Here is a 26123-nt window from a genome sequence, read left to right on the forward strand (position 1 = left end):
TGAGTGAGTGTTCTGAAGGAGGATCTATTTACAGACTTGCCCAGCAAGACGATGCTGACACAAGGCACTTCCTGGTAAGTGAATAAGGAACTTTGGATGTTGTAATTGCTGACAGAATGCTTATGTATTGCAAAAGTTGTATTCTGCCACACTAACCTTGCCCAGCCCAGCCCTCTCCACACTGTTTAAACAAAGAGAAAGAAAACTGCTTTATATTTTAGCAGTTCAAAAAAAAACGCCTCATACATCAGCAAGTGTAACTTTAACGAAGAGAGCAAACTTATAGATGGAGTGATGTTCCAAGAAGTGTTTCAGCAATATCTTTTGTATGGAAATGAAACTCCCAAGTTCTGTAATTACATAGAATCTTATGGGTAGAAGGGGCCAAAGGCCCCTCTAGTCTAACCCCCCTGCCAAGATGTAGGATTTGTTGTATCTAAACCATCCAAGACAGATGGCTCCAGCCTCCTTTGGTAAACCACAGTGAAGGAGATTCTACAGCCTCCCTCGGCAGTCTGTCCATTGTCCTACTGTTCTTGCAGTTAGGAAGTTTTTCCCTGAGATTTCATCTAAATCTGCTAAGCTGTAAACATGGGATGCAGAAACTGAACATGCCAGTGCACAAAACAAGCAGTCCATTTGCAAGTGAGTATTTTGTCCCCCTGGTCTTGTCTGTCAAGCCCAAGGCTGTTTCCCATGCACCACTGCATTCCAGTGCAAGGATGTAGAAAGGAATGAGCTAGCAATGAAAACATCTCTTAGGTTTTCATTGTTGTTCTGGGTTTTAATAATGCCTCCCTCTCACCAAAAAAAATTGTGCACCTTATCTACTGGCCAGCAGTAGGCTGTATGTTGTGGGGGAGGGATAGCTCAGTTGTTTGAGCATTGGCCTCCTAAACCCAGAGTTAGAAGTTCAATCCTTGAGAGGGCCTCTTAGGAATCAGGGGCAAAAATCAGTACTTAGTCCTGCTAGTGAAGGCAGGGGGCTGGACTCAATGACCTTTCAAAGTCCCTTCCGGTTCTAGGAGATAGGATATCTCCACTTTTTTTTTTAATCACAACCCTTATCCTAGGCTATGGTAAAGGTCTTTGAATGATGAAGGGCAGTAACTCCTAGGTGCGTATAACTGTTGTTCCATGGTGCTCCATCAATGTATTTGGCCCTGCAACACCTAACTAATTTAGGAGCCTAAATTTCATTTTCAAAAGGGATAGAAGCATTTAGGAGCCTAAACCCCATCAACCGTCAATAGGATTTAGGCTCCTAAGTGCTTAAATCCCAGTTAAAAATGAGATCTAGGCTCCTCAATGAGTTAGACGTTGCAATGCTGAGCACAGCAATGCTTAACTATCTTTACAAATCCGGCCCACAGCCTGTAAATCCAAGAAGCTTTTGAGCTAAAGATTCCTGTAGGGGTGTGAAAGAAGATGAGCAGTGCTGTGTCACAGATGGGGCTGTTGGGTATCTTGCTTTATTACACTCCCGTCAGGTGAATGCAGCCGAAAGGCTTGGATGCTGCAGCCTGATGGGGAGGATAAAGTAAAAACAAGCCCCCTTTAAATCCCTGTTCAGCAAGGTACCTAAGCATGTGCAGCTCTTTAAAAATGAATGTAAGTGGTCCCAAGCGAGGCACTTGCTTAAGACCTTTGCTGAAGCAATGTCAGCTGGTCACAGCATTCACCAAGGGAAATGGGATAAGGCGTCCAGGTAGTAAAGGCAAAAGAATGGAAAGACATTTTTAAAAGTGGAGGGAACTGCCTAAGTCAGGGGTGGCCAACCTGAGAAGGAGCCAGAATTTACCAGTGTACATTGACAAAGAGCCTCCCCCCCCCCATCCGCTCCCCACCCACCCCCGCTCCCAGCACCTCCCACCTACCGGTAGCCGATCAGCATCTCCCGCTCCCACCCCCATCCCCACCTCCCGATCAACTGTTTTGTGGCATGCAGGAGGGTCTGGGGAGGAGCGAGGACACTGCAGGCTGAGGGAAGGGGACGGGGCCTGTGGGAGATCCAGGGGTTGAGCACCCCCCAGCCCATTGGAAAGTTGGCACCTGTAGCTCCAGCCCGGGAGTCAGTGCCTATACAAGGAGCCCCACATATTAACTTCTGAAGAGCCGCATGTGGCTCCGGAGCCATAGATTGGCCACCCCTGGCCTAAGTAATAGCAAGATTCTCCCTCAGACAATCACTAGTTAACTTTTTAAATCCAGATTTTATTAACAAAAATCCTTGTGATTTAAATAAACAAACATCAGCTGTGTGCAGTAGATCGTTCTGTACAGATGCATAGCCACATCGCGCAGGGTGACAGCTCCAGCACAAACGGACTGGTCAACGTATTATGAAAATATATATAAATCTGTGCAACAGAGGTAGTGTTTACGCCCAGGGCAGACCGCTTGAAATAGCTTGGGTCAAGAAAGTGGCAGGAATATTATCTGATATGGGAAGGGCTGTCAACCTAGGATTTGCACAGTCACAGAAGGACGCATTTGAATTACAAAATGGCATTTAATTCAAAGAACATTCTTTAGAGAAGTCTGTATCCATTATACTTCATGAAGATTCTTCACTTTCTTCGTTGTGCAGCAATGCTTTTCACACACTTTGATGAGCTCCGAGACAATAAAAACCGAAGACGAGAGGCCAGTGAGAAACAACAGATCTGCCCAGGAGTGAGGGAAGAAAGAGAAAGGGGAACACAGTGGGTCAACTGCATTTTTGTGCTGGGCAAGAGTATTCAAATAAGGCCCTGTCTACATTAGAGAAATCTGCACCGATGTAACTACATTGATCTACAGCTCAACCCTGATCTTATGAGCACCGATCTTATAAACAACCAGTTATATGACCCATCTTTTGGCTGCCAAATATGACTTCGATCCTTCAGTTAATGGTCAAGCGGCTGTACAGTTTGAAAAGGCTGAGGGATTTGGCAGCAAAGAAGAGATGCAGCTCTCTCAAACAAAGAGAAATCAGGCACACTGTATCATTCATTACCAGTCGTTATGTACACTATCACTGAATAATTAAAAATTAACTCAGGGACTGGCCCTGCTGTAATTTGGACATGTTCCGTTTTATGAACTTTTGGATTTTATGAACTCCTCACTCCCCAGTCAGTTCATAAAATAGGAGTTCTGCTATAGTAACAGTAGCACGACCATCTATGCACCAGTGCGAAGGAGGCTTTGCATTGCTATGACTTAGTCTGGTAGTAAAACACACCCACATAAACCTTACTTGACACAGGTGCATTAGGGGTTGGCACTGGTGTCAGGATTCAAGCTCCAGCAGCACAAATTTCTCTAGTGGAGACTGAGGTTAGTCTACAAAGCTGTGTGAAGAACTTGACGTGTCTAGATATGAAAACATGAACACAACCACTCAGATATTTTGTCTGGAATGTGAGGGGAGTTGGATAAGGGCGTGAACATAAACATTTATAACCTATGCAACCAGAAATAAGAACAATCAAATCAAACTGATAGCCTGGAGGGAAGAACCTTCCTCCTCCCCAGCAATGTGCAACATAACACAACTGGCTGGCTGCATTGTTTCCCCACCTCCTTCTGAGTCATCACATAACAACGAGAGCGGCACGAGATGCCACAGAGGTCTAATCTGATCTGGTAAATCTCATATTCCTCTTAAATAGCTTAAAACCACAAGATTATTGCTCTTTCCCTAATAACTTACCTAATGCGCCTAAATTCTCTGTTAGGAAGATCTTTTGTAAAGGCGGGATGTAAATGACAGCCATCTGCCCCAACAGTGACCCCAGCACAGAATATAAGAACATGCGGTTTCGGAAAAAGCCTATCTCAAAGATCAACTTTGTCTGGGGAAAAAAAAAATGAAATGTCAAATCTTTCAGCCTCTTGTTTGTATGTGAATCTGCACGTTTGTCAGTCTGCCTGTCCAACAGCCAACATCAATAGCCCGTTAACGAATTAAAGTTATGTATATGCTAACTCAGGCAAGCGTAACTTGGTTGTAAATTGGTTAATCGTTACTGTTGTTATAAAACCTAGTTGGTTAATAAGATAAAACCTGAACTTTTTTCAGTTACAATGAAGAAAACGTGCCACTTCCTGTTCCGAATATTTGGATTACCACTAACGTGAAGCATACATTTAAGCTGCTATTTAAAGACAATGCTGACATGGCCATCGTCTGTCTCACCTGAGAACGACATGTCAGGGCATTGAAGAGGTCAAAGAACACAAAACAAGTAAAAGTCATTGTTGTGGTCCTGGGAGTTGTGCCACTTTCAGGAATCTGGAAACACATGTAAAATTCAAGGTTTTATAAAAGCGTGTTAACACAGCACTTTAATTTAATAATAGCCACCTTTGTTTAAAAAGAAGTCACGGTCAACTTGAAGTCTAATCCAATTATAAAGAGAGAGATAACAGTAGTTCCAGGCACTGCAGCTAGCACCAACCTCAAATTTCAATGACTGCTACCTAAATACCACTGAGGAATTGGGCCTAACTCCCCACTGTCAGTATTTATGTTTTACAATCAAATCTTCAAATATTTTAAAATCTTTGGCCAGTGGTGAATTTAGCCAAAAGACTTTTAGAGAATTTATTTTCACGTTATGTCTAATTAGCAATAATTATTGATGTACTACTATACAGATAAAATGTATTCCAAATCCAGTATCATAATAGAGGTCTCTCATTTAGGGGTCAAGTGCTGTAATTTTAAGTTACTCAGTAATTGTGATTAACCTAATATTACTGAACCTGGGCATCAGGATCAGTTTGTACCCTGACATTTCCCTTCAAATGAGTAATTACTGATACTTGTGTGGTTTATGGTGATTTTACTCGGGTACAAATACTCCAGTGAAGGACCCAATTGCAAAGGTTTGCAAACAAAAATAGAGATTACATTGTAGCTGAATTTTGTGGGATAAAAAGTCAGAAGCTAAAACCCTGCAGCCAAATGTACTCCTTGAAATACCTAATAATAGTATTTGTAGTACCTGACACGTACATAGTACTTTTAATCTCTAGACCTCAATGAACTTTTGAAGGGAGGTTAAGCATTCTTATCCTCATAGTATAGGTGGGAAACTCAGATACTGAAAGTGAAGAGACTGCACAACAAGTTAGTAGCACAGCCAAGTTTCTTGACAAGTCGTCCCGAGTCCTCTCCACTGGACATTCTTCCTTCTGAGAAAATTGTCCTTAAAACGTGATGAATTGTGCTCCATGACAGTGCAAACAAGATGGGATTAAATATTTATCTCACCTCTTTCCAAAAGACAAAGAGGGTCCCACTGATGATAATTATAGCAGACATAAAGATTTTCAGGATCAACGCTCTGCTGAGAATTGTATCCGTAATATTTCGAGGGGGTTGTTTGATGGCATCTTTGTCAACTGGTTCAACTCCCAGGCTGTCATCAAACAAAACAACAGGTAACATGTTTAGCAGATACAGATCTGTTACGTGTTCTAAAACTTTAATGCTGGTGCAAGGAAACAGACAGAGCCCAGGAGGCTGAAATCTTTTGCTTAGTCGCTGAAGGTGCAAAGCACGAGAAACATTAGTGCTAGCTCCTCTATGGTGTCATCATGCCCCAAGCCTGTTCGGGATGGGTGGGGCGAACGTAGGGGTGTCTGGTAAGGAGTTACTGATTTGTGCCCCAACGTGTATTCGACTTGTAAGATGTTGTGCTGGATTAACAGAGGACACAGGTTGCCGAAGGCAAGAAACCCAGATGACCAAAACCCAGCTGGACCTGCGTGTGATCGGCGGTGGGTTCACACAGGATAGTGGATCCACTCCCAGTCTATGGGTGGAAGAATTTGGAGATTCCACCCCAAGAGGCCCAGCACCTGACCATGACAACTTTTGTTAACAAAGCCTTGTTAATGCCTTTCACGTCAATGGAGTTGCATCACTTTTCTCCAAGGCTAATTTTGGCTCATTGTGTAATTTCATTACCTTTGAGCTGGGGGTCCATCCATTATAATGTTGATCCACAAGATCTGCATGGCGTTGAGTGGATTTGGTAAATTGAACACGGTCGACAGAGTGATTAAGCTCAATGCTGAAATGCTCCTGCAAAGGAGACGGAGCAGGAACAACACAACATTACTTCGTCCAGCCGAGCCAAAAAGCTGCCCATCACTGGCACTTCAGCAAGTGTGTACTTACGTGCTAAGCTGAAACCGGACAAAATTTTTTATATTGTAAAATATTCCCTTTCCCTCCTCTATGGCATTCCTGGAAAGGAGAGAGGTGATAAATTATAAACTGATGGGTATTCATGATATTTCATATCTAACCTAGTAATCACCTAAGTAACTTTATAGACAAGAGAACAGCCTCTTAGTTTATATTCTCCCCTTCCCTTTCATTTCAATGGAAGTCCAATACCAGGTTAGGACAACTCTAACATGCCGGGGTATCCATACAACCATTTGATTAAAGGGATGCTGTCAGAACTAGGAAGCCTGAGATGAAATCTGTCCATTCTGTTTTGGTACATGGACATAAGTGTACATGAGGTATATGTCATTCTGACCACTGTGCCTGCTGGCTCTGTCCTTGTGAACCGCAGGGCATTACAAGTTACAGGAGTCCTTTCTATAAGCTTCCTGGGTGAGGCAGGCAGAATGGAGCGAGATATGGTGGACAAATCCTCCATATGTGCCTCCAAAGACACAATGGGCTAGACCTGCAGTGGGTGTAAATTAGCATAACTCCACAGATTGCATGCAGATTTGCACCAGCTGAGGATCTGGCCTTTGACATATTTTCAATGCTAGTCACATAGAAACTCATTGCATTCAATGTCAAGAAAGTATCTGAAGCGCAACCTACATTATAGTTGAGAAGTCATCGTCCACCAGTATCATGTTGGCAGCCTCCTTGCTGACATCTGTGCCTGCTTGTCCCATTGCCACCCCAATATCAGCAGATTTTAGGGCCACTGCATCATTGACCCCATCCCCTGTCATTCCCACAATGGCACCCGTGCCTTGCAAAGCCTGTGGAAATGGAGAGATGAATAAATTCAATGCCACCAGGATGGGCTCTTCAAAATAAACGTGCAGTAGTTACAATGTTTGTAATTTATATTCCATTGCAGAAGAAGGGTTGCACATCTCGGACGGGAATACGGACTTTAGCAGCCCGGAGGTGCACAAAATACCACGGGTAGTGCACAGAGAAACAACCGAGATATTCTACTCAGTTAGGGGCTGGATTCCAGAAGTGCACAGCCCCCATTATTTCAGCTCACATCAACAGGAGCAGTGGATACTTCCACTCCCGTAGATATTAAGTTGCCCATGTAATCATAGCTCTATTGCATTGACTCCTCTTTCAAAGAGCCCAGTCCTATTCAGCCGGAGACCTGCCAATGACATGGGCGGGAACAGGATCGGTGCCCTAGTTTGGGTTTCCATTTCATATAACAGTGTTGGGAGGCAATCAGTACCTTTATGATTTTTAGCTTGTGCTTTGGACTTGTTCTGAAGAAAACAGAAACCTGGACGATGAAGAGGAAAAAAGGGTGAAAAAAATGCTATCAGACTCATGCTGTTTTAAGTGGAATCCTACAGCACTATTGGAAACAGTTTAAAAAGCATTACATTTTTGACTGCAGACGATAACTCTGACTCTGCCACATGGTCCAGCTCTTCCCCAGACATGGCTTTCAGTTTCCCATTACTGAGTCCAATACTCCGTCCTGCACAGAAAACCCAACATAAGAGCAGTCCATTATCACCAGGAGTGGCTAATTATTTTCTGATTTGAAACAAAAGACCCGTTTAAGAGGATCACAGAAAATGACTATGAGCTGGTGTCACCTACGGAGGCATGGGAAAAAAATTTCTCTTTCGAGGTCTCTAATGCGTCAATCATGCATTTCTTACTCATTGAGAATTTTGCATGAGTGCAGAGTTAGATGAACAGAACTGGGTACAATATTAAGGTGCATTTCCACAGAAGGTAATTTAGTTTTGCAGGGGAATAACCTTCGGAGAGAACAGGATACTTCATGTGTTTCGATTTGCAGGGACTCCTTCTAATCATTTTCTTTGGGTGAAAACAAGGCAGCATTTCAACGCTTCTGCCATGGACTTTGCAATGGATTCATCTCCTGAACATACGGTAAGCAGAACAGCACCACACTGGGCCAGACCCTCAGCTGCCGTCAATCAGCAGATTTCCAGTGACGATAGTTAGAGCAATGAAAATTGACCCCATCTGAGGATTTGTTGTTCCAGTTTCTGCTGCTTGCATGATTTATTTCTAACAGCGATTTGAAAACCCTAAACGGAATAACTGGATATACAGAGATGTTTGCATGTGATATTAAAAGAGACATGAATCCCAGCGAGGACATTTTTCTCATCTGTTTAAGGGTATCAGCAGTAACTTTACATTGCTGCTACAGTGGATTTTATATTGCTGGAAATGGATCCACACTGCTTTTGTAATTAGATCACTACAGTTAACTAGATTTGTTTCAGTGGACCAGCAAAATGACCTCATCACACATTAAGTGGTGGGGACATTTGTGTGGCTTGTTGGAAAAGGTGTGTTGGCCCTTTAAAGGTGGCTAGAGAGCCGGTTACCTGCTACATTGGGGTGGCCAACCTGTGGCTCCGGAGCCACATGCGGCTCTTCAGAGGTTAATATGCGGCTCCTTGTACAGGCACCGACTCCGGGGCTGGGGCTACAGGCACCAACTTTCCAGTGTGCCGGGGGGTGCTCACTGCTCAACCCCTGGCTCTGCCACAGGCCCTGTCCCCACTCCATCTCTTCCCACCCCCTCCCCTGAGCCTGCCATGCTCTCGCTCCCCCCCAGAGCCTCCTGCACGCCACGAAACAGGTGATCGGGAGGTGCAGGGGTGTGTGTGTGTGTGTGTGCTGACTGACGGGACTGCAGGTGGGTGGGAGGTGCTGGGAGTGGGGGTGGAGCTGATGGGGGCTGCTGACATATTACTGTGGCTCTTTGGCAATGTACATTGGTAAATTCTGGCTCCTTCTCAGGCTCAGGTTGGCCACCCCTGTGCTACATGAAGGCAGCTCCATACCAGGTCAGCACGGGGGTGCTAGCCCATGCTCCCCACCAGGTGACTGGAAGAGAAGGAGACTACTTATGTCCACATATGATCAGTACAAGACCTAGGTCAGGCCGAGCAGCACCCACCCTCCCACCCATGGAAGTACTTGAAATACCAGGTTGTCACAACCTGCTGTGGGGGCATTATGCTAGTCATTCTTTTCTTGGGGGACTGGGGAGGAATTTTTCCATCATTGCCAGATTGGCCAAGGGGAGGTGGGTTTCTTTGCTGTCCCGACAGTGGGCTGGGGGTTTAGTGGGGGACACCTAATGAAAGGGGGGTTAGACTATGATATCACCACTCATTATGTAAGCTTTGGGCAGATGTCCAGTGCAGGTATTCCGACGGGAATGGATACAATGATCTGATCAAATGGATTGGAAAAGGATTTAAAGGAGGTTTTCTTTAAAGGAGTGGAAACAATGGGAGTTCAGGGCTTCTAGGACTGGTACAGCAAGGAGCCAACACTCTCCTTCTTTATAGCTCCCCCCCCCTTTATCTCTTGTTCAAGAGGGGTGAGGTCCCAGCAGCAGGCTGGGTACAGGGGAGAGCTGCCAGCAGCCCCCAGGTATATGTAAATGATCATGGAATTATCTGCACTGTACAATTTTATCTGCCGGGTACCCCCAGACATTTAGGAATAAAGCTGCAACCTAATTAAACCACACCCAGTGTCTCCTGTCCTTCCGACCAGGGCCGGGTTTAAGCAGATTCCCCTGATTCCCTGGAATGGGGCCCCGCGCTTAAGAGGGCTCTGCACCTTAGGTGTCTTTTACATTTTTTTTTTTTTTTTAAACACTCACCCGGCGGCGGGGGTGGGGTCCGCTCCGGTGGCATTTCGGCAGCGGGGGAGGGGCCGCTCCGGGGCTTCAGTGGCATTTCAGTGGCGGGGGGTCCTTCGGTGCCGCGGAAGACCCAGAGCGGACCCCCTGCTGCCCAAGTGCCGCCGAAGCCCCGGACCGCCATCGGCTATTCAAATCGGGCCCCGCCCTTCATAAAGCCGGTCCTGCTTCCGACATAGCCAGACAAAGTGCACTACTGTATAATGTCACATCTGGAACTCAAGGAATCTACTGCAGCAAATCATTAATGATCTGGATGATGGGATGGATTCCGCCCTCAGCAAGTTCACGGATGACACTAAGCTGGAGGAAAGGTAGATATGCTGGAGGGTAGGGATAGGGTCCAGAGTGACCTAGACAAATTGGTGGATTGGGCCAAAAGAAATCTGATGAGGTTCAGTGAGGACAAGTGCAGAGTCCTGCACTTAGGACGGAAGAATCTCAGGCACTTCTACAGGCTGGGGACTGATTGGCTAAGTGGCAGTTCTGCCGAAAATGACCTGAAGATTACAGTGGATGAGAAGCTGAATATGAGTCAACAGTGTGCCCTTGTTGCCAAGAAGGCTAACGGCATATTGGGCTGCATTAGTAGGAGCATTGCCAGCAGATCGAGGGAAGTGATTATTCCCCTCTATTCGGCATTGGTGAGGCCATATCGGGAGTATTGTGTCCAGTTTTGGCCCTCCCACTACAGAAAGGATGTGGACAAATTGGAGAGAGTCCAATGGAGGGAAATGAAAATTATTAGGGGGGCTGGGGCACATGACTTATGAGGAGAGGCTGAGGGAACTAGGCTTATTTAGTCTGCAGAAAAGAAGAGTGAGGGGGAATTTGATAGCAGCCTTCAACTACCTGAAGAGGGGGGGCCCAAAGAGGATGGAGCTCGGCTGTTCTCAGTGGTGGCAGATGACAGAACAAGGAGCAATGGTCTCAAGTTGCAGTGGGGGAGGTTATGTTGGATATTAGGAAACACTATTTCACTAGCAGGATGGTGAAGCACTGGAATGGGTTACCTAGGGAGGTGGTGGAATCTCCATCCTTAGAAGTTTTTAAGGCCCGGCTTTACAAAGCCTTGGCTGGGATGACTTAGTTGGGGTTGGTCCTGCTTTGAGCAGGGGGTTGGGCTAGATGACCTCCTGAGGTCTCTTCCAACCCTAATCTTCTATGATTCTATGAAACGAAAAGAAAGGTAAATGGGCTACATTTATCTTATGAAGTTCAATAAAATACATAAGATTTGATGTTGGTCTGACAGACAATGCAAAATGTGGGGAAATAGCTAATTGTTACCGATAGCCATGGCAGTTTCCAAGGCATCTCCAGTTATCATCTTCACAGATACACCAGACTCAAAGAGGAGTTGAACGGCTTCTTTAACTCCAGCTCTTGGTGGGTCAATTATTCCAACCAGCCCTAAAAATGTTAGTCTGCCAAGTTCTGGACCTGAAGCCAGAGCAAGTACTAAAGAAAGAGAGAGAGAGAGAGAGAGAGAGAGGCAAAGGACCAAGTTATTCCACCTTAGTTTCCATATAAGAATCCATATTACATTTAGTTTGACGTTTTCAAAGATTCTTAATCAGACTTCCACTTTTGCAGATGAAAATCAGGTAGTTAGGCATTGTCTAGTCACAAATTTATCTGGGCTTAATTGGGCTGGTTTAGTTATAACAGTGCAACTTTAGTGTGTGGATTCTCTTCTCTCAGTTTAAAATTCGGTTTCTTGGTTCAGGTTGAGTCTGTAAACTTACCAACACTGGTAAGAGAGTGCCTACACACAGAGATGCACCGATTTAACTAAATCAGGACAAAATTATATGTTTAAACTTGTGCATAGACCAGGCTCCTTGACTGGAGCTAAACCAAAATAAGCCACACTTCAATTAAAATAAGTGTCTACCCAGAGCCTTGCATCAGTTGAACTAAATCTGTTAAAAACATATCTTTAGTTAAAACCATGCAACTTTCCAGGTAGACAAGGCCACAAATATTTAGATGCTGTAATTTGTGTCTAAAAATCTAATTCTACAGTTCTTGAATTTACCGCATTGATTTACAAGTGTGACTTTCAGAATACTTAGTCAGATGTGTGTATGAAAGTGTTTCAAATAATCTCTCTCACCCATCACAAGCTCCACATCAGTTGCTTGGGCCAATCACTTTTCTGCAGGATAGTAATTAAAGATTCATACTGTGAGATCATGGTGATGTTCCTGTGTCATTTGCTTTTTGTAACTTGTGAAATTTATAAATATTCAAAAATACATATATTTATATACAAGAGAAGGCCAAGGGGCGGGATGGACCGATAACAGTCTTCAAACCTCTAAAAGGTTACTATAAAGATGACAGTGGTCAATTGTTCTCCATATCCAGTAACTGGCTTTATTTGAAGCAGGGAAGATCTAGGTTACATATTAGGAAAAACTTTCTATCAGGATAATTAAGTACTGGAATAAGGCTCCAAAGGAGGCTGTGGAATCCCTGTCATCGGAGGTTTTTAAGAACAGGTTAGACAAACACCTGCAGGGGTGGTCTAGATATACTTGGTCCTGCCTCAACACAGGGGGCTGGACTAGATGACCTCTTGAGGCTCCTAACACATTTCTCTGATTCTATATAGTCTGTCTGTGGGACATACGTTGATATGAAGTAAGAGTCAAACTGAGGGCTAGATATTTCCCTAATTAAAAAAAATAAATCAACCAACATCACTTGTAAAAACTTGATGCTGAAATATAGGGCCTGATCCCATTCCCAGTGACATCAATGGGAGGGATTTCAAATTGGGCAGCAGCAGGCCCACAGGGCAAAGTCCTGAAATCCTGACACAAACTATGCTCAGTCTTTACAAAGGCAAGATTCCCATTGGCTTCCATGTATCACTTCTGAATGTGCTTTTTGTTGCTGTTGAAATAGCTCTGATCAAAGCCTGGCTATGGAACAGACGATGCAAGGTACAGTGTTCAGTTTGTTAGTGACAACATTAACCTATGTCTCAGACTATTGCAATTGTCCGTGGAGGAAAATTGTTCACACTCTCCAGTGGTTGTGTACAGTTCCTTTGCATTTCACTGATAGAAACCACCAAGAAATAAAGATTTTTATTAGAAAATTAGCAGCCAACAAACTCAGGACAATGTTGTTGGAAACAGAGGGGAAATATAAAAACATCAGGCCTGATCCTGCTGCTGTTACTCATATGAGTAACGACAATAACTGACACTATATTTTCTAACAATTTCCCCCAAACACTCCCTAGTGTTAAATACAGTAAGTATTCTTGCGCTCATTTTACATGTGAGATCTGGAGCAGGTAGGTGTTGTGACTTGACTCAAGACACAGAAAATCACTACCAGAGTTGGGCCTGGAAATCAGGAATTCCTGGCTCCCAATCTGTGCTGATTTCCCTAAAACACCCAGCCCTTCCTTGGGACAACTAACATAAGTAAGGGCCAAGTGACTGATCCTTTTATGTTCCACTATGCAGGAGCAAATTGCACCGGAGGCTTTTTACAATGGGCCAGATCCTCTCCTGGCCAGTATTTTATTAGAGACAGCAAGGACACTGGCAGATGCCTGGTTATTGCTAGGCGGAGAAGAATTCCATGGGGTGAAAATGGGGGGTGGTTCTCACTGAAAAATACTTTGCTACTGCTCTATAAAGAATCATCCTTCTCCTGCAACTTGTGCATGAGGCACTAGAGAAGCAAAGAGTTATTATTATTCTTGTTATTGGAAAACATACAGATCGGATAACCTGTAAGCTTAAAGGACGCAATACTAACTGACCCCGCAGGCCTAGAGATCCCATTCTTCTCTCTTCCTGGACATAGGAGGCTTTCTGCTGTGGCGTGAGAGGCAGTGGGATGCCACCATTGTTATACATGGTACAATACTGAATAACTTCTTCAAAGGCTCCCTTCATAAAATAAATATCTTCCTGCCCCTTTAAAATAAGAAGACAAGTTACATCATTAAAAAATATTGACAATGTTAAACCCTTTACATCTGAGATATGCAGGTTCCCTTGTTAGTGCCGTTATCTAACCCATAAAACACATGGACACATGCCTCTTACAGAATGTAGCATTTCTGTGGTGCACACTTTATAGACTGAATCCGAGTGACCCTGGTAGTGAAAAAGTTGGGTTTTTTAAAGATAGAGAATAAAATTAACTTGAACAATTAAAGCAAGCAGGGCAACAAAGGATGCAGTTTCTCAGAAATGTTGTCCATTTTTCCCTATTGAAATTTTGATGCAAAAAATCATTGACATTTTTATTTGATTTGATTTTTTACTAGTTTTACAGCTGTTTGCAAAACAGGATGAATTTTTCTCAAAAATTTACATTGAAATCTCATCCTGTTTTTTTTCAGTGCTATCCACAATGTTAAAACAAAAGGTCATTGAAATGGTGGCTTTTGAAAATTATGATGTAATTTATGAAAGCACCGTCTACCTGTGTCTGAAATCGTTTGTATGGCTACTGCCTAATAAACTTCACTTCATTTCCACTGGCATTTACATACAAGATAGGAAACACGAAGCCAGTCTATATAACTGTTGTTGTACCTGATTTTTCAGCATGCATTTTACTGCCATCCACTTTTGCTCAGAGCTAAATGGAATTTCCTTCTTTCTTATATAAATATCTTTTATATCACTTAATTCCATCTAAAATAAGGAAATTAAAAATATTATTGTAATACTAAACAATGCTAGTTTTTGCGCATATTCTGTATAGCACTTTTACGTACCGTGAGTTACCAACATTAAACAATGATCACATGTCTTTATGCAGTAGTGTTTTACAGATGAGGACAGAGAAGCAAAGCGAGAGATTAAGGCCCACAGTTTCAGAAGCTTTTGCTTATCTGGGCTGCCTAATTTGATATACCTTAAGCCTGTATGGAGGTTTGTCTAAAAGATCTGCTCTAGGAATTATTTTGGGGAAGTTCTATGGTTATGCAGAAGGTCAGACCAGAAGATCCCAATGGTTCCTCCTGGCTTTAGAATTTATGAAAAGCCCAATTTTCAGAAGTGCTAAGTAGCCATGATGCTCATTGACTTCATCTGCAGTTGCGGATGTTCAACTCTGAAATTCAGGGCCTTGGTGTCTTAATCCGGGCATGCAGAAATTAATCAACAGTTAGGCCTATGTAGCTTTCCCAAGTCTGTGTCAAAGCTCAGAATAGAAACCAAAATTCCTGACTCCCGGTCTTGTGCTTTAATCTGTTGATTCACACACACATTCCACCCTTCAGAAAAGAGGGAGATTGCAAATAATGGGCTATGGTTTCATTTATTTCCTGTTGCCTCAGCTTAGAAAGAAACTTGAACTCCAAAAAGCCCCCTCAGGGTCTTCCTCTAGTGAGCTGACAACTTGAAAAACCAATTCAATTTAAAAATACATTCTGTCCAAATCGTGACATATTGATTCATATTTAACATGCCGAATATCACGTAGTCAAATAAGCCATTCCCTGCACTTAAGTTGCTACATTCCGAAGGTTCCATTTTGACCGCTTTGTAAAAAAAATAAAATAAAAAATAAAAATCATCACTCAACTCTGGTACTTTTCCAAATCACAATAGTAGCATTCCTACAGGTAAAAGTGACTACATAAGGTGCAATGCAGTGCTAAATCAGGCCCATTATTTGTGATGGACAATATTTTGCACTCTAGACAAAAAGGTCAATAGAACATTCAATAGAGTTCTTTGTTTTTCCACAACTGTAGGAAAAAAGGTAAGAAAGTAACAGATGACAAAAATACAAGAAAACCCTATGCCATGACTTCTAATTTGGCTTGTGCCTGTTCATTTGTCTGCTGTTTTCTCACTGGTGTCTGCAGAACAATGGAAAGGAGTCTGATTCCAGCCCAAAAGAAATCCATTGTGCAGTGTAATTACACAAACCAGCCAAGTAAAACCCTTATTTCTATAGCATGGAAACACTCTGTGAAGGTGTTTTGCCTGTGGCAGCAGGTATACAGGCATGTGTGTGTAAGCTGGGGTATAGGGGACAAAGATTCTTGCAAGAAGGACCAAAAAGAAGCAAGAAGAATCTTTCAGAGTAGCAGCCGTGTTAGTCTGTATCCGCAAAAAGAAGAACAGGAGTACTTGTGGCACCTAGGAGACTAACAAATTTATTAGAGCATAAGCTTTCGTGGACTACAGCCCACTTCTTCGGATGCATATAGAATGGAACATATATTGAGGAGATATATATACACACATACAGAGAGCATAAACAGGTGGGAGTTGTCTTAAGTCAGTCTGTTCAATTACTGGCTACAATTAATAATGTCCAATGAATTCAGTTTATTTTGCAAGTTTCTGGGTTACTAAAGGATCATATTCTCTCTCTTTCTCCCCCGTGCTTAGCTATTATTTTACTGCCTACACAGAACCTGACCCTAGTTTGAAGAAATCTGCAAAAGACAAACAAATATAAGAAACCCTACCTTCATTGCCAGCGCAATAAGGGCTCCCTCCGTTGGCTGACCCATCACAGTATTTTTTCTGATAATAGCATTATTAGCGACACAGCCAGCCTAAAGGTGATATATTTGCATACATTATGTTTATATAAAATATTATACATTACATATCTCCCTCTAATGAATTGGTAAGATACCGCAGAGCTATAATGGCTGCATTGTGACAACTTTCAATTCATGTCAAGTAGAGCGAAACTAAGGAGGTGGGGTCCAGATCCAGGGTAGGTTAAAACCCAAGGTCAGAATTTGGCATCAAGGCTGAATTTGAGGGCTAAGGATCAAGTTCAGGGGCACAACCATCGCATAATATTTTGGATCAAAATACCAGCAATTTCACAAGATGGATCTTGCACTTTTCCACCCTTTTGAGGCCCTTCCAAATCGGTAGAACTGGTAAAAATGTTTAATATTTCAAATTTTGAAAAATGAACAAGAAAATGTTGGACTATATTTTCATGATTTCCCTCTCTTTGAATCAGCTCTACAAATCAGACCTGGAAAGATTAGTACCTTCTAATTGTGGCTTTAACATGCAATATAAATCTGAGGGGTGGGTTTGTATCTAACCCTTCCCAAAACTGAAAGGCGATGAAATCTGAGGTTCCAGTTCAGGCCATTTGCACATGCAAGTATCTGATTTCCGCATACAATGGTGTGTGCAAAATTAGTAGTAAAATTGCACATGCGTGTCTATGAAAATCAGATCCCCAGGACCCTTTGAAACCAATGCAGATTTTGCCTAACCAGCTGGCTGTATTTTGGAATTGTAGCTACTCTATACAAACAAAAACGTATAATGTTAATTGCTCCTTGCTCTATGCATCACCCCTGCACAAACTCTCATCCAAAACTGCACAGCATTTCTGCAAGCCAATGTCTCTGGCCTCTCCCTAGATATTTCTGATGATTGTCACCTGCTATAAATCACTGTCATGTCTGATATAATAACTGCACAAAACCCTTCTTTAGGTCCTCTTGCTATAGAAAGGACATGTTCAATTAGAGTCAATAAAAAGTGCAGTTTCAGTAACATTCATCATACAAGGAGAGCATCATAAATTATAATCGAGTGAAAATGGAGTAGTTTGATTCATATTTTATACTTACCTCCACTAGCTTTCCTACTGAGACATTGGAAAATTCTTTAATCACTTCCTTTGATGGTAACAGACATACACTTCCTTTCCCACTGTATCCAACCCCGCTCACCTAGGGGGAAATAAATTTGGAAGGTACATACATAAAATTTCCCAGCGTCTAGCTGAAATATATGACTATCAATATTTTCTCCTTATACAGCACAACATCTCTGGGGACACTTCTGATTTATTTTCAAGGCATGCTGGGATTAATGTGTTTTGCTGGGAGCAATATTTATAGCTAAGGTTGCAAATACTGTAATAATCAAAGTGCAGTACTATCTAGGGACGAGAAAACTCACTTTGCCGTATTTCAGTCCTATTTGTTCATCCTGGGTACAGTTCAATCAATGGGCCAAATTCTTAGTTAGGTGCAGCTATGTTAGATTTGCTAGCTCGAATAAAATATACTAACCTATGCTCCTGTTTTATGATTATTGATTGTTGAAGGTGCGACTCTCCACTGTCTTATATGGTAGTGGTTTACACTCACTATGCATTGGTGTGATGACAACATGTAAGGCCATGGCTAATCAGGCCCCATGGCTATAAAATAAATAAATAAAGGGAGGATCAAGTCAACCTGCTAGAAATTGGTTGAAAATGTTGAAAATGTTTCTGCTCGAAATGCCAACAGCAGCATTAGCACTGGCGGCAGGACCGACTAAATATTCTAACATTTGTGTTTATGCTCATGATATTGCTGGGAGCTTTGCGTGCAAAGCATATGTGATTTCAAACACGCTCTGTCAAGTACAGCATGCTCACTTTGCACGAGCAGCTTCTGTGACGATGGGGCCTCATTCAGCATTCCTTCAACACCCCACTCTCCCATTCATATCAGCGGGAACTTCAAATGCACAAGGAATAAGCCCGTAGTCTAATATAAAAACAACTTATATAGGCATTGACCATGCAAAGAACTGAGACAGATGGATGTCCAGGACTGGAATTTGAGCAATCTTTTGTGGGCTTGAATGATGAAGTTTATATAATTTCATGGACCATACCTCTGCCTGGAATCCATCTGAGGTTACTAGCTGAGTTACTGTCATCTCATTGGCTGTCAAAGTCCCTGTCTTATCTGAACAGATGACATTGCAGCAACCTGATGGGAGGAACATTTGTTTTTAATTAGAGCTAATACAATGTGCAAATGAGCAACTAGATTAGATGCCATAGAAATGTTATAACGTGTTACTTGTATGTTACAAACATGAGCCGTTACCGGCAAAGATCTATGTGAGAGAAAGAACAAAATACAAAAAGCTGGGTGAGTTTTCTAACCCCTCATTAAGGACTAAGAGAAAACCAGTGCAAACATGTTTGTGCCTCTCCCGTGGCTTGATAAGGCATTGCACTACCATGTATCTGATTTGGGTTTGGGATCTGGTAGGAGACAGCTGTTGGAAGGAAGGTTCCATCACTCTTGAACATCACATGTTGCATGGTTCAGAGAAGGTGTTAATTTCTGAGGAAGCGATCAGTTTCTCAGAGCTGCAAGGTCATGACTAACAAGCTGGGAGGAAATATGGTGAAAAAAAGATAAAAACCTAGCAGCCTGAGACCAATGATGAGATAGTAGGTGCTCAGGCACCCAAAGACTCACTCAGCAGTTCATCATTCTCTTGGACAATGGTGCAAGGGGGTTCCAATGACACCTATTTTTGTTTTGGGTTAAGATGGGTTCAAGTCCCTGCTCCACCACCAACTTTTTATGGGACCTTGGGCAAGTCATTTAGCCTCACAGGGTATGTCTACACTGCAATAAAACACCCACAGCTGGCCTGACTCAGCTATCTCAGGCTTGCAGGGCCTGGGCTGTGGGCTATAAAATTGCAGTTTAAATGTCTGAGCTCGGAGAGCTACACAACAATTTTATATCCCCACCACCCAATCCCCTTAAGTCTTTGTCAGCAGACGTGGGCCATCTACGGGTGTTTTGGTGCAGTCTAGACATACCCTCTGTGTCTCAGGGTATGTCTACACTACCCGCTGGATCGCCAGCTGGTGATCGATCTATTGGGGAGTATCAGTGAGGTGGGCAGGTAGACAGGGAAGAACAGCAGGTGAGTTGGCCTATACCATTGTGCCAGTTGCTCTAGTGCAGGGGCAGCAGCTGCCTTCCAGCCAGGTACAGGACAGGAGAAGCATATGGACCAACAGAGTGGGACGGAAGTGAAGAGGCAGGCCTGGGTCCATGAGCAAGATAGGTAGGTCTTAGGAGGAGAGAACAGCTGGTCAGGGACAGCCAATTCCATGGAAAGAAAGGGTTACCACAGCACATTAGCCTTTTGATCTCGGCAGTGTTCCTGGTATACCACTTTAGTGGCCCTTGGGACTAAAGGAAGAGGATGAAGAACATGGTGGGGGGTGAAGAGGAAGAGAGACAATTTTAAAGAATTTGGGTTATGGGGTTGGTCCAGCCCTTGGTTCAAATCACACCACCAGTCCCCTGGGTTATCTAAGCAAGCTAGTAGCCAATTTAGTTGCAGATTTGTATAGACTGGACAGATGAATACATGGCTTTGTTTTGGTGTGACCATCATCAGCCTTACCTAGAGTTTCTACTATGGGCAGCTTCTTCACAATCACTCTTTTCTTCGCCATCCTTAAAACGCCCAGCACCAGCGTCACCGTGACCACAATGGGCAGCCCCTCTGGGATGGCAGCCACAGCCAGGCTGGGTTGCAGTATCACAAAAGAATAGGTTTCCAGTTACAATGTGTCACACCACAAGACGCTGCACCCAAGCATACACTCGAACATGGCAAATAAGCATTTCCAAAAGGCTTGAATGTCCTCTCGAATATGATGGTCTGGAATGGAAATCTTGTGACAATTGAATATTAACAGCTCGAATTCCCAATACATAATGTACAATAATCCTCTACATGTCCTTCTCCATTTAAATGAGTCCGAAGAGTGAGCACAATTTTGAACATTGCCAGGGATAGTTCATTTCCTTACATCTGGGAATTCGGGATTTTTAATCTCTGAAGATAAAGGTTCAACCTTGCTTGGCTGCATGTTCAATCATACCCACTGACCCCCTCTCCTTGATGCATCAAAGCTATTATCGGAGAGTTAATTCTATTCTGAGCAGCCTGGACTCCCAAATGATCTCTTGGTGCCGTAGGCTATGTCTACACTACAGCCGGGATCGACGCTCTGAGATCGATCCACCGGCAGTTGATTTAGCAGGTCTAGTGAAGACCCACCAAATTGACAGCAGATCGCTCTACAGTCGACCCCTGTACATGATGAGAAGAATAAGGTAAGTCAACGGGAGAATTTCTCCCATCAACCCCCCCGTGGTGTAGACCACGCAGTAACTCGACCTAAGGTACGTTGACTCCAGCTACGTTATTCATGTAGCTGGAGTTGTGTAGCGTAGGTTGACTTACCGCAGCAGTGTAGACATAGCCCTAGTAAACCAGACTGGCATCTGGCACTGTGCACAGTTATGCCAGAGAAAATATAAACTGACAATCATTTTATAACCCTCTGTTGTTCTGTAGGCAGGTACGAATGGGTCATAAAGGATATCTGCTGTTATAAGGCAATAAATGTTTATATTAAACATAAAAACTAACTCAGGATTAAAACATAGGTTAAGGCAAACATTTGCAAAAGTGACTACTGATTTTAATTGCCTGAATTTCCGGGTGTCAAATTGCAGACAACTCGGGCAGGCTCAGTTTTCTGGGGTGATTAGTACTGAGGCTGGCCAGAAAGCAACCATTCCATTTTGCAGAAAATGTTGGAACTTTGAAATTTGTTTTCATTTAGATAAGGAGTGAAACTGAGACCTTTGGAAATTTTTTCACAAAAAAATGAGAGCAAAAGACCCCAGAATAGCCAATAAACCGGTGGTCAGACCCACTGGCTTGGGATGTAGTAGACCCAGATTCAGCCCCAACTGGAGCCAGTTGGAGCTTTGTGTTTCAGCACCTTTGAAATTCTTAGGCAAGAAATGCTGACAAACTCTTTTCTCCTTTGTCATCAATGTCCCCCTAGCCATTGTGAGTATGAAACCGAACTACTTTAGTTTCTTCCATGCTGTCCTCCATCCATATTTTTATTTCCACACAGTGCTAGATAATGAATAATCTTAGAGCTATGGCAACACTTAAGGATACATTTTCCAAATATTACTCAAACAGATGGTTTATAGTATTTGATTAAGGGGTTGTGCATGTATTTCCATGTGTCAGGTATAAATGTAATATTCCTGGCTTTATAAACACGTCAGAGATGGGCGAATATTTGCTGATGTAATATTCCTCTTAATTTATAGCATAGACACAAGACTAGAACAATGGCCATACTGGGTCAGACCTATGGTCTATCTAGGCCAGTATCCTGTCTCGGACAGTGGCCAGTGCCAGATGCTTCAGAGAGAATGAACAGAACAAGGCAATTTTGAGTGGTCCATCCCCTGTCATCCAGTCCCATCTTCTGGCAGTTGGAGGTTTAGGGACAACCAGAACACGGGGTTGTATCCCTGATCATCTTGGCTGAATAGCCATCGATGGGCATATCCTCCATGAACTTATCTAATTCTTTGTTGAACCCAATTATACTTTTGGTCTTCACAACATCCCCTGGCAATGAGTTCCACAGGTTGACTGTACATTGTGTGAAGAAGTGTTTGCTTGTGTTTGTTTTAAAATTGCTGCCTACTAAGACGTTGCAGGACTTTTATGGCAAGGATCAAGGTAGGGAAGGCTATGCTTATGAGGATGTCTTCCAAGGCACTGCTCAGTGGAAATATGTTCATGGCAGAATTTGGACATTAGTGAAATTATGCACCAGTCTGTTTCCCCCCCAAAATAAAATAAAATAAAAATAAAATAAAACCTCAAGCTTTCTTTTGTTCCTTCATTTGCCATTAAATGAATAGTAAGGACAGATTCTACATTCACAGAAATCAATGGTAAAACTCCCGTTAGCTTCTGTGGTGCAGAACCAAGCCACATATTAAGAGACTAACACAAGTATTGAGTTTTTTTTCCCCACAGAAAGAAGTGCCCTCCATTATCTCAAGCAACCTCTTAAATGCAACCACTCAGCGGGACATGTTTCACTGTAATAATAAAAGAGTTCTTTCCAATTCTCACCTCACTCCAATAGTGAACATACTGAGAAGATGCTTTCCTTGCAACCAGCCAATCAGCATTATTAAACCTAGGAGAGGGGAGGAAAAGCCAGTTGAAAAAATGGAAGTTAAGGATCTGTGAGGGATTTCAAGAGATTTCTCATCTCAAGGCATCGCAGGCCAGACACTCAAAAATGGAGGCACTCTACGTGAAAGGGCCCTTTCGAAAAAGTTGCTTCAGGGACACGGGAATACATTCATAAGGGAATGCATCATAGTTTATACAGAGCCTTCGGGCAAACTCACCGATGATGCAAAAGGAGAAAAGGGTAAGTTGTTTCCCCAGCTTATCCATGCTTTTCTGTAGAGGCGTTTTAGGGGTCTGGAAATGTGAAGAGAAAAATTGGTTTCTGTTATGTAAAATGAGGTGCGTGAGTAGAATCAGTGACAAGAAATACAGCCCTAATTATTAGCACTGAGATCGGGGGCTTATTGGGCAGGTACAGTACACCATATACACAGTGCGAGAAAAATGCCCATTAAAGAGTTTATAATCTCAATAGACAAGACAGAAGCATTAGTCAGTTCACAGATGGGGACCTGAGGCACAGAAAGAATAAATGACATGCCCAAGGACACCAAAGTTTGTGGACTTGAACCCAGCCCTCTTAAATCCCACTGCAATGCCTGTAGCTCATGACCACCCTCCCTACAAACAGCCCTTTGACCTCCAGTCTTTGAGTAACAATATGGAGACTCGGGTCCCACGACAGTACCACACAGCTCTGTACCAACAAAACAAACAGAATTCTTGTCCCTTACCTCTTCCGCTTGCATCAATTTAAACACCTCTCCAAACTGTGAGTTTTCACCAGTTCCGATAACTATCCCCTGGATTAGGAAAATAGCAATGAGAATCATGCAAAATAGTGACCTTACTTAAAAGCTTCTCTAGCTATTGTCTAGAGGTGGATGATATGGAGAGTATATAGGACTCACTTTTCCCTTCCCATATCGCACCAGTGTTCCCATGAAAACAACATTACTCAGCGTTGTTAGGTCTCCAGCTTCCAGTAAGGGATCATCCGTCTTACTGCAAGGCTCAGCTTCTCCGGTAAAACTGGATTCGTCCACCAACAGGTCTGTAACCTAATTAAAAATGTAACTCCGTGGAGCCTTTATCACAATATAGACAAGCAAATCGATGTTATCGTTTATGTGTGAGCTGGTGTTTACCTCTATCAGTCTGATATCTGCAGGAACCCTGTCTCCAATAGAAAGACACACAATGTCTCCTGGGACCAGGTCTCGGGCGAGAAGATGCTGCAGTTTTCCTTCCCTTATGCTGCATTGCATTGAGAAAATGATACTATTTAAATAGGCCAAACAGCATGCTAGGCAAATATAAGGAGCAGGTCCTTGCCCCAGAGATATTCTGATCTAAATAAGAGTTTATCATCTAACTAAGAATGAGGAAAGGAGATTATATTCCTACCCCAAATTTAGTTTTAATGCACAAACACAAGGGTGGATTATAGAAGCTTTAGATTTCAGTAATAACGTACATTTAACCTGAATATCCTGAATTGGAGTGCTTTCCCCCCTGTTTGAACTTTAAAGACTGCTTACAGGCTGATGCAAGGAACTATCATACTTGGCAAGCTGTTTAAAGGTAGAATTACTGAATTGGTGTTTTTCCATGTTGTTGTACTAAATGTTCACCTTTGAAAAGATTAGGTGCCCACTCTGTGAAATTCATTGGAGGAAATAGGCAAAGGTAACCAGAGTATTTGTAAGGTACAAAGTTCTAGGACCATTGAAGTAGAAAAGGCCACGCCTCGTTTTTGACACAATAATTATAACCTCAGTATGATCCATTTATTTGTATTGGTCATGACAGAGCTGATTTTCAAAGTATGAAAGACACAAGTATGATGTTGCACTCCATATGCTTTATGAATGTGAATATGATGTAACTGGAATATGCTTTATGCCAGGGGTCGGCAACGTTCGGCACGCGGCTCACCAGGGTAAGCACCCTAGCGGGCCGGGCCAGTTTATTTACCTGCTGACGCGGCAGGTTCGGCCGATCACGGCCCCCACTGGCCGCGGTTCGCTGTCCCGGGCCAATGGGGGTGGCAAGAAGCGGCGCGGGCCGAGGGATGTGCTGGCCACAGCTTCCCACCACCCCCATTGGCCCGGGACGGCGAACCGCGGCCAGTGGGGGCCGTGATCGGCCGAACCTGCCGCGTCAGCAGGTAAATAAACTGGCCCGGCCCGCTAGGGTGCTTACCCTGGTGAGCCGTGTGCCGAACGTTGCTGACCCCTGCTTTATGCAAAAGGTCTCTTGTAAGGTATCATTACAAAGGTTATAACCTACTGAATATATTCATCCTATTTGTATGAATGTATCATTCCTGTATCTGAAGCTAGAAAAATGAAGTGTAACTCTGGGGTCCTATTGTAATTATGCAAAATGTTGGCCATGAATGGTAGTTTAAAATCTTGATGGCTCCCATTGACTAGGACAATTGGTTGTAAATGGCTGTTTATTTGCAAACCTTCCAGGGTACGTGTGGGCCAGCCCTTTAGAAAATGGAGACTGGGGTCTCACAGGACATGTGAACACATCACATGATACTGGAACCCATCTTAAACCTGGTGCTTTTCCATTTAGAAGGCGGGGTGGGGACCCAGAGAGACAAAGGATTCCCGCCTTATGCCAAAGCTATAAAGGGGGGTGGAGCAGAACAAGGGTGTTCCCAGTCATGAGAAAGCCCTTGCTTTTCAACTAAAATGCCTGCTGGAACTAATGGGGATTATACCAGGGGAAAGGACTGGGCCCAGACTAGGAAGGAGTCTAGTCTGTGAAAGAAGCTTATTGGAACATCTCTGAGGGTGAGATTTACTTGGGTGTATGCAAATTCCTAATATGCACACCAATGGGCCAGGTCCTTCAATCCATTAGAGTTGCTTTTTGTGAGTCTCCCAGGGCAAAGGTACCCTAATGCCAGAGAATATGGACAGTGGGGGATTCTCCCTGTACTGGGGAATCATCAGATAGTGTAAACGTGCTGTAGTGACTCCTTTGCCAGTCCCTCCAGCTTCCAGTTTAGGGGGGGTTGCATCCAAGGAAAAGGGGACATGTCTGGGCCATCCTTACACTTCAGGAATTTCCAGATGATGGATTTATCCTTGGGGGATGGGGGGGGGGGTCACTGGCACAACTCAGTACATATGAATTACAGACAGCAGTGGTGCAAAGATGGTACGCGGGGGGGTGGGGGGTGGGAATTAGTTCAAGGATTCAGTCACAGGGCCAAAAAAAAAAAAAAATAGGATGAGAAATCCTACTTTTCCCCATAGGGCACGTTAGTGGGGGTTGGGAAGCCTAACAAATATAGTAGGATCATTTCTCAGCCCATCAGGCACAA

General features: G+C 43.2%; 1 protein-coding gene across 2 annotated transcripts in view; it reads right to left on the minus strand.

The window, feature by feature from the left end:
• Window positions 1–2193: 2193 nt before the first annotated feature.
• ATP2C2 (ATPase secretory pathway Ca2+ transporting 2) overlaps window positions 2194–26123 on the minus strand; it is a 43865-nt gene continuing 19935 nt past the window's right edge. For both annotated transcript variants that reach the window (XM_054049245.1, XM_054049244.1), the window contains exons 7-27: window positions 23926–24034; window positions 23689–23838; window positions 23512–23580; window positions 22996–23071; window positions 22712–22778; window positions 20147–20271; window positions 18599–18696; window positions 17557–17658; window positions 16414–16503; window positions 14519–14620; window positions 13735–13891; window positions 11235–11405; window positions 7621–7718; window positions 7467–7517; window positions 6848–7014; window positions 6179–6247; window positions 5966–6082; window positions 5267–5414; window positions 4187–4282; window positions 3701–3842; window positions 2194–2666 (exon numbers count right to left, since the gene is read on the minus strand). In XM_054049245.1, the coding sequence (XP_053905220.1) occupies window positions 2551–2666; window positions 3701–3842; window positions 4187–4282; window positions 5267–5414; window positions 5966–6082; window positions 6179–6247; window positions 6848–7014; window positions 7467–7517; window positions 7621–7718; window positions 11235–11405; window positions 13735–13891; window positions 14519–14620; window positions 16414–16503; window positions 17557–17658; window positions 18599–18696; window positions 20147–20271; window positions 22712–22778; window positions 22996–23071; window positions 23512–23580; window positions 23689–23838; window positions 23926–24034 (2320 nt within the window). In that variant the 3' untranslated portion in view covers window positions 2194–2550. The remainder of the gene's footprint in view (window positions 2667–3700; window positions 3843–4186; window positions 4283–5266; window positions 5415–5965; window positions 6083–6178; window positions 6248–6847; window positions 7015–7466; window positions 7518–7620; window positions 7719–11234; window positions 11406–13734; window positions 13892–14518; window positions 14621–16413; window positions 16504–17556; window positions 17659–18598; window positions 18697–20146; window positions 20272–22711; window positions 22779–22995; window positions 23072–23511; window positions 23581–23688; window positions 23839–23925; window positions 24035–26123) is intronic.

Source organism: Malaclemys terrapin, chromosome 14, assembly GCF_027887155.1.
Source record: "Malaclemys terrapin pileata isolate rMalTer1 chromosome 14, rMalTer1.hap1, whole genome shotgun sequence".
In the NCBI taxonomy this organism is placed as follows: Eukaryota; Metazoa; Chordata; order Testudines; family Emydidae; genus Malaclemys; species Malaclemys terrapin.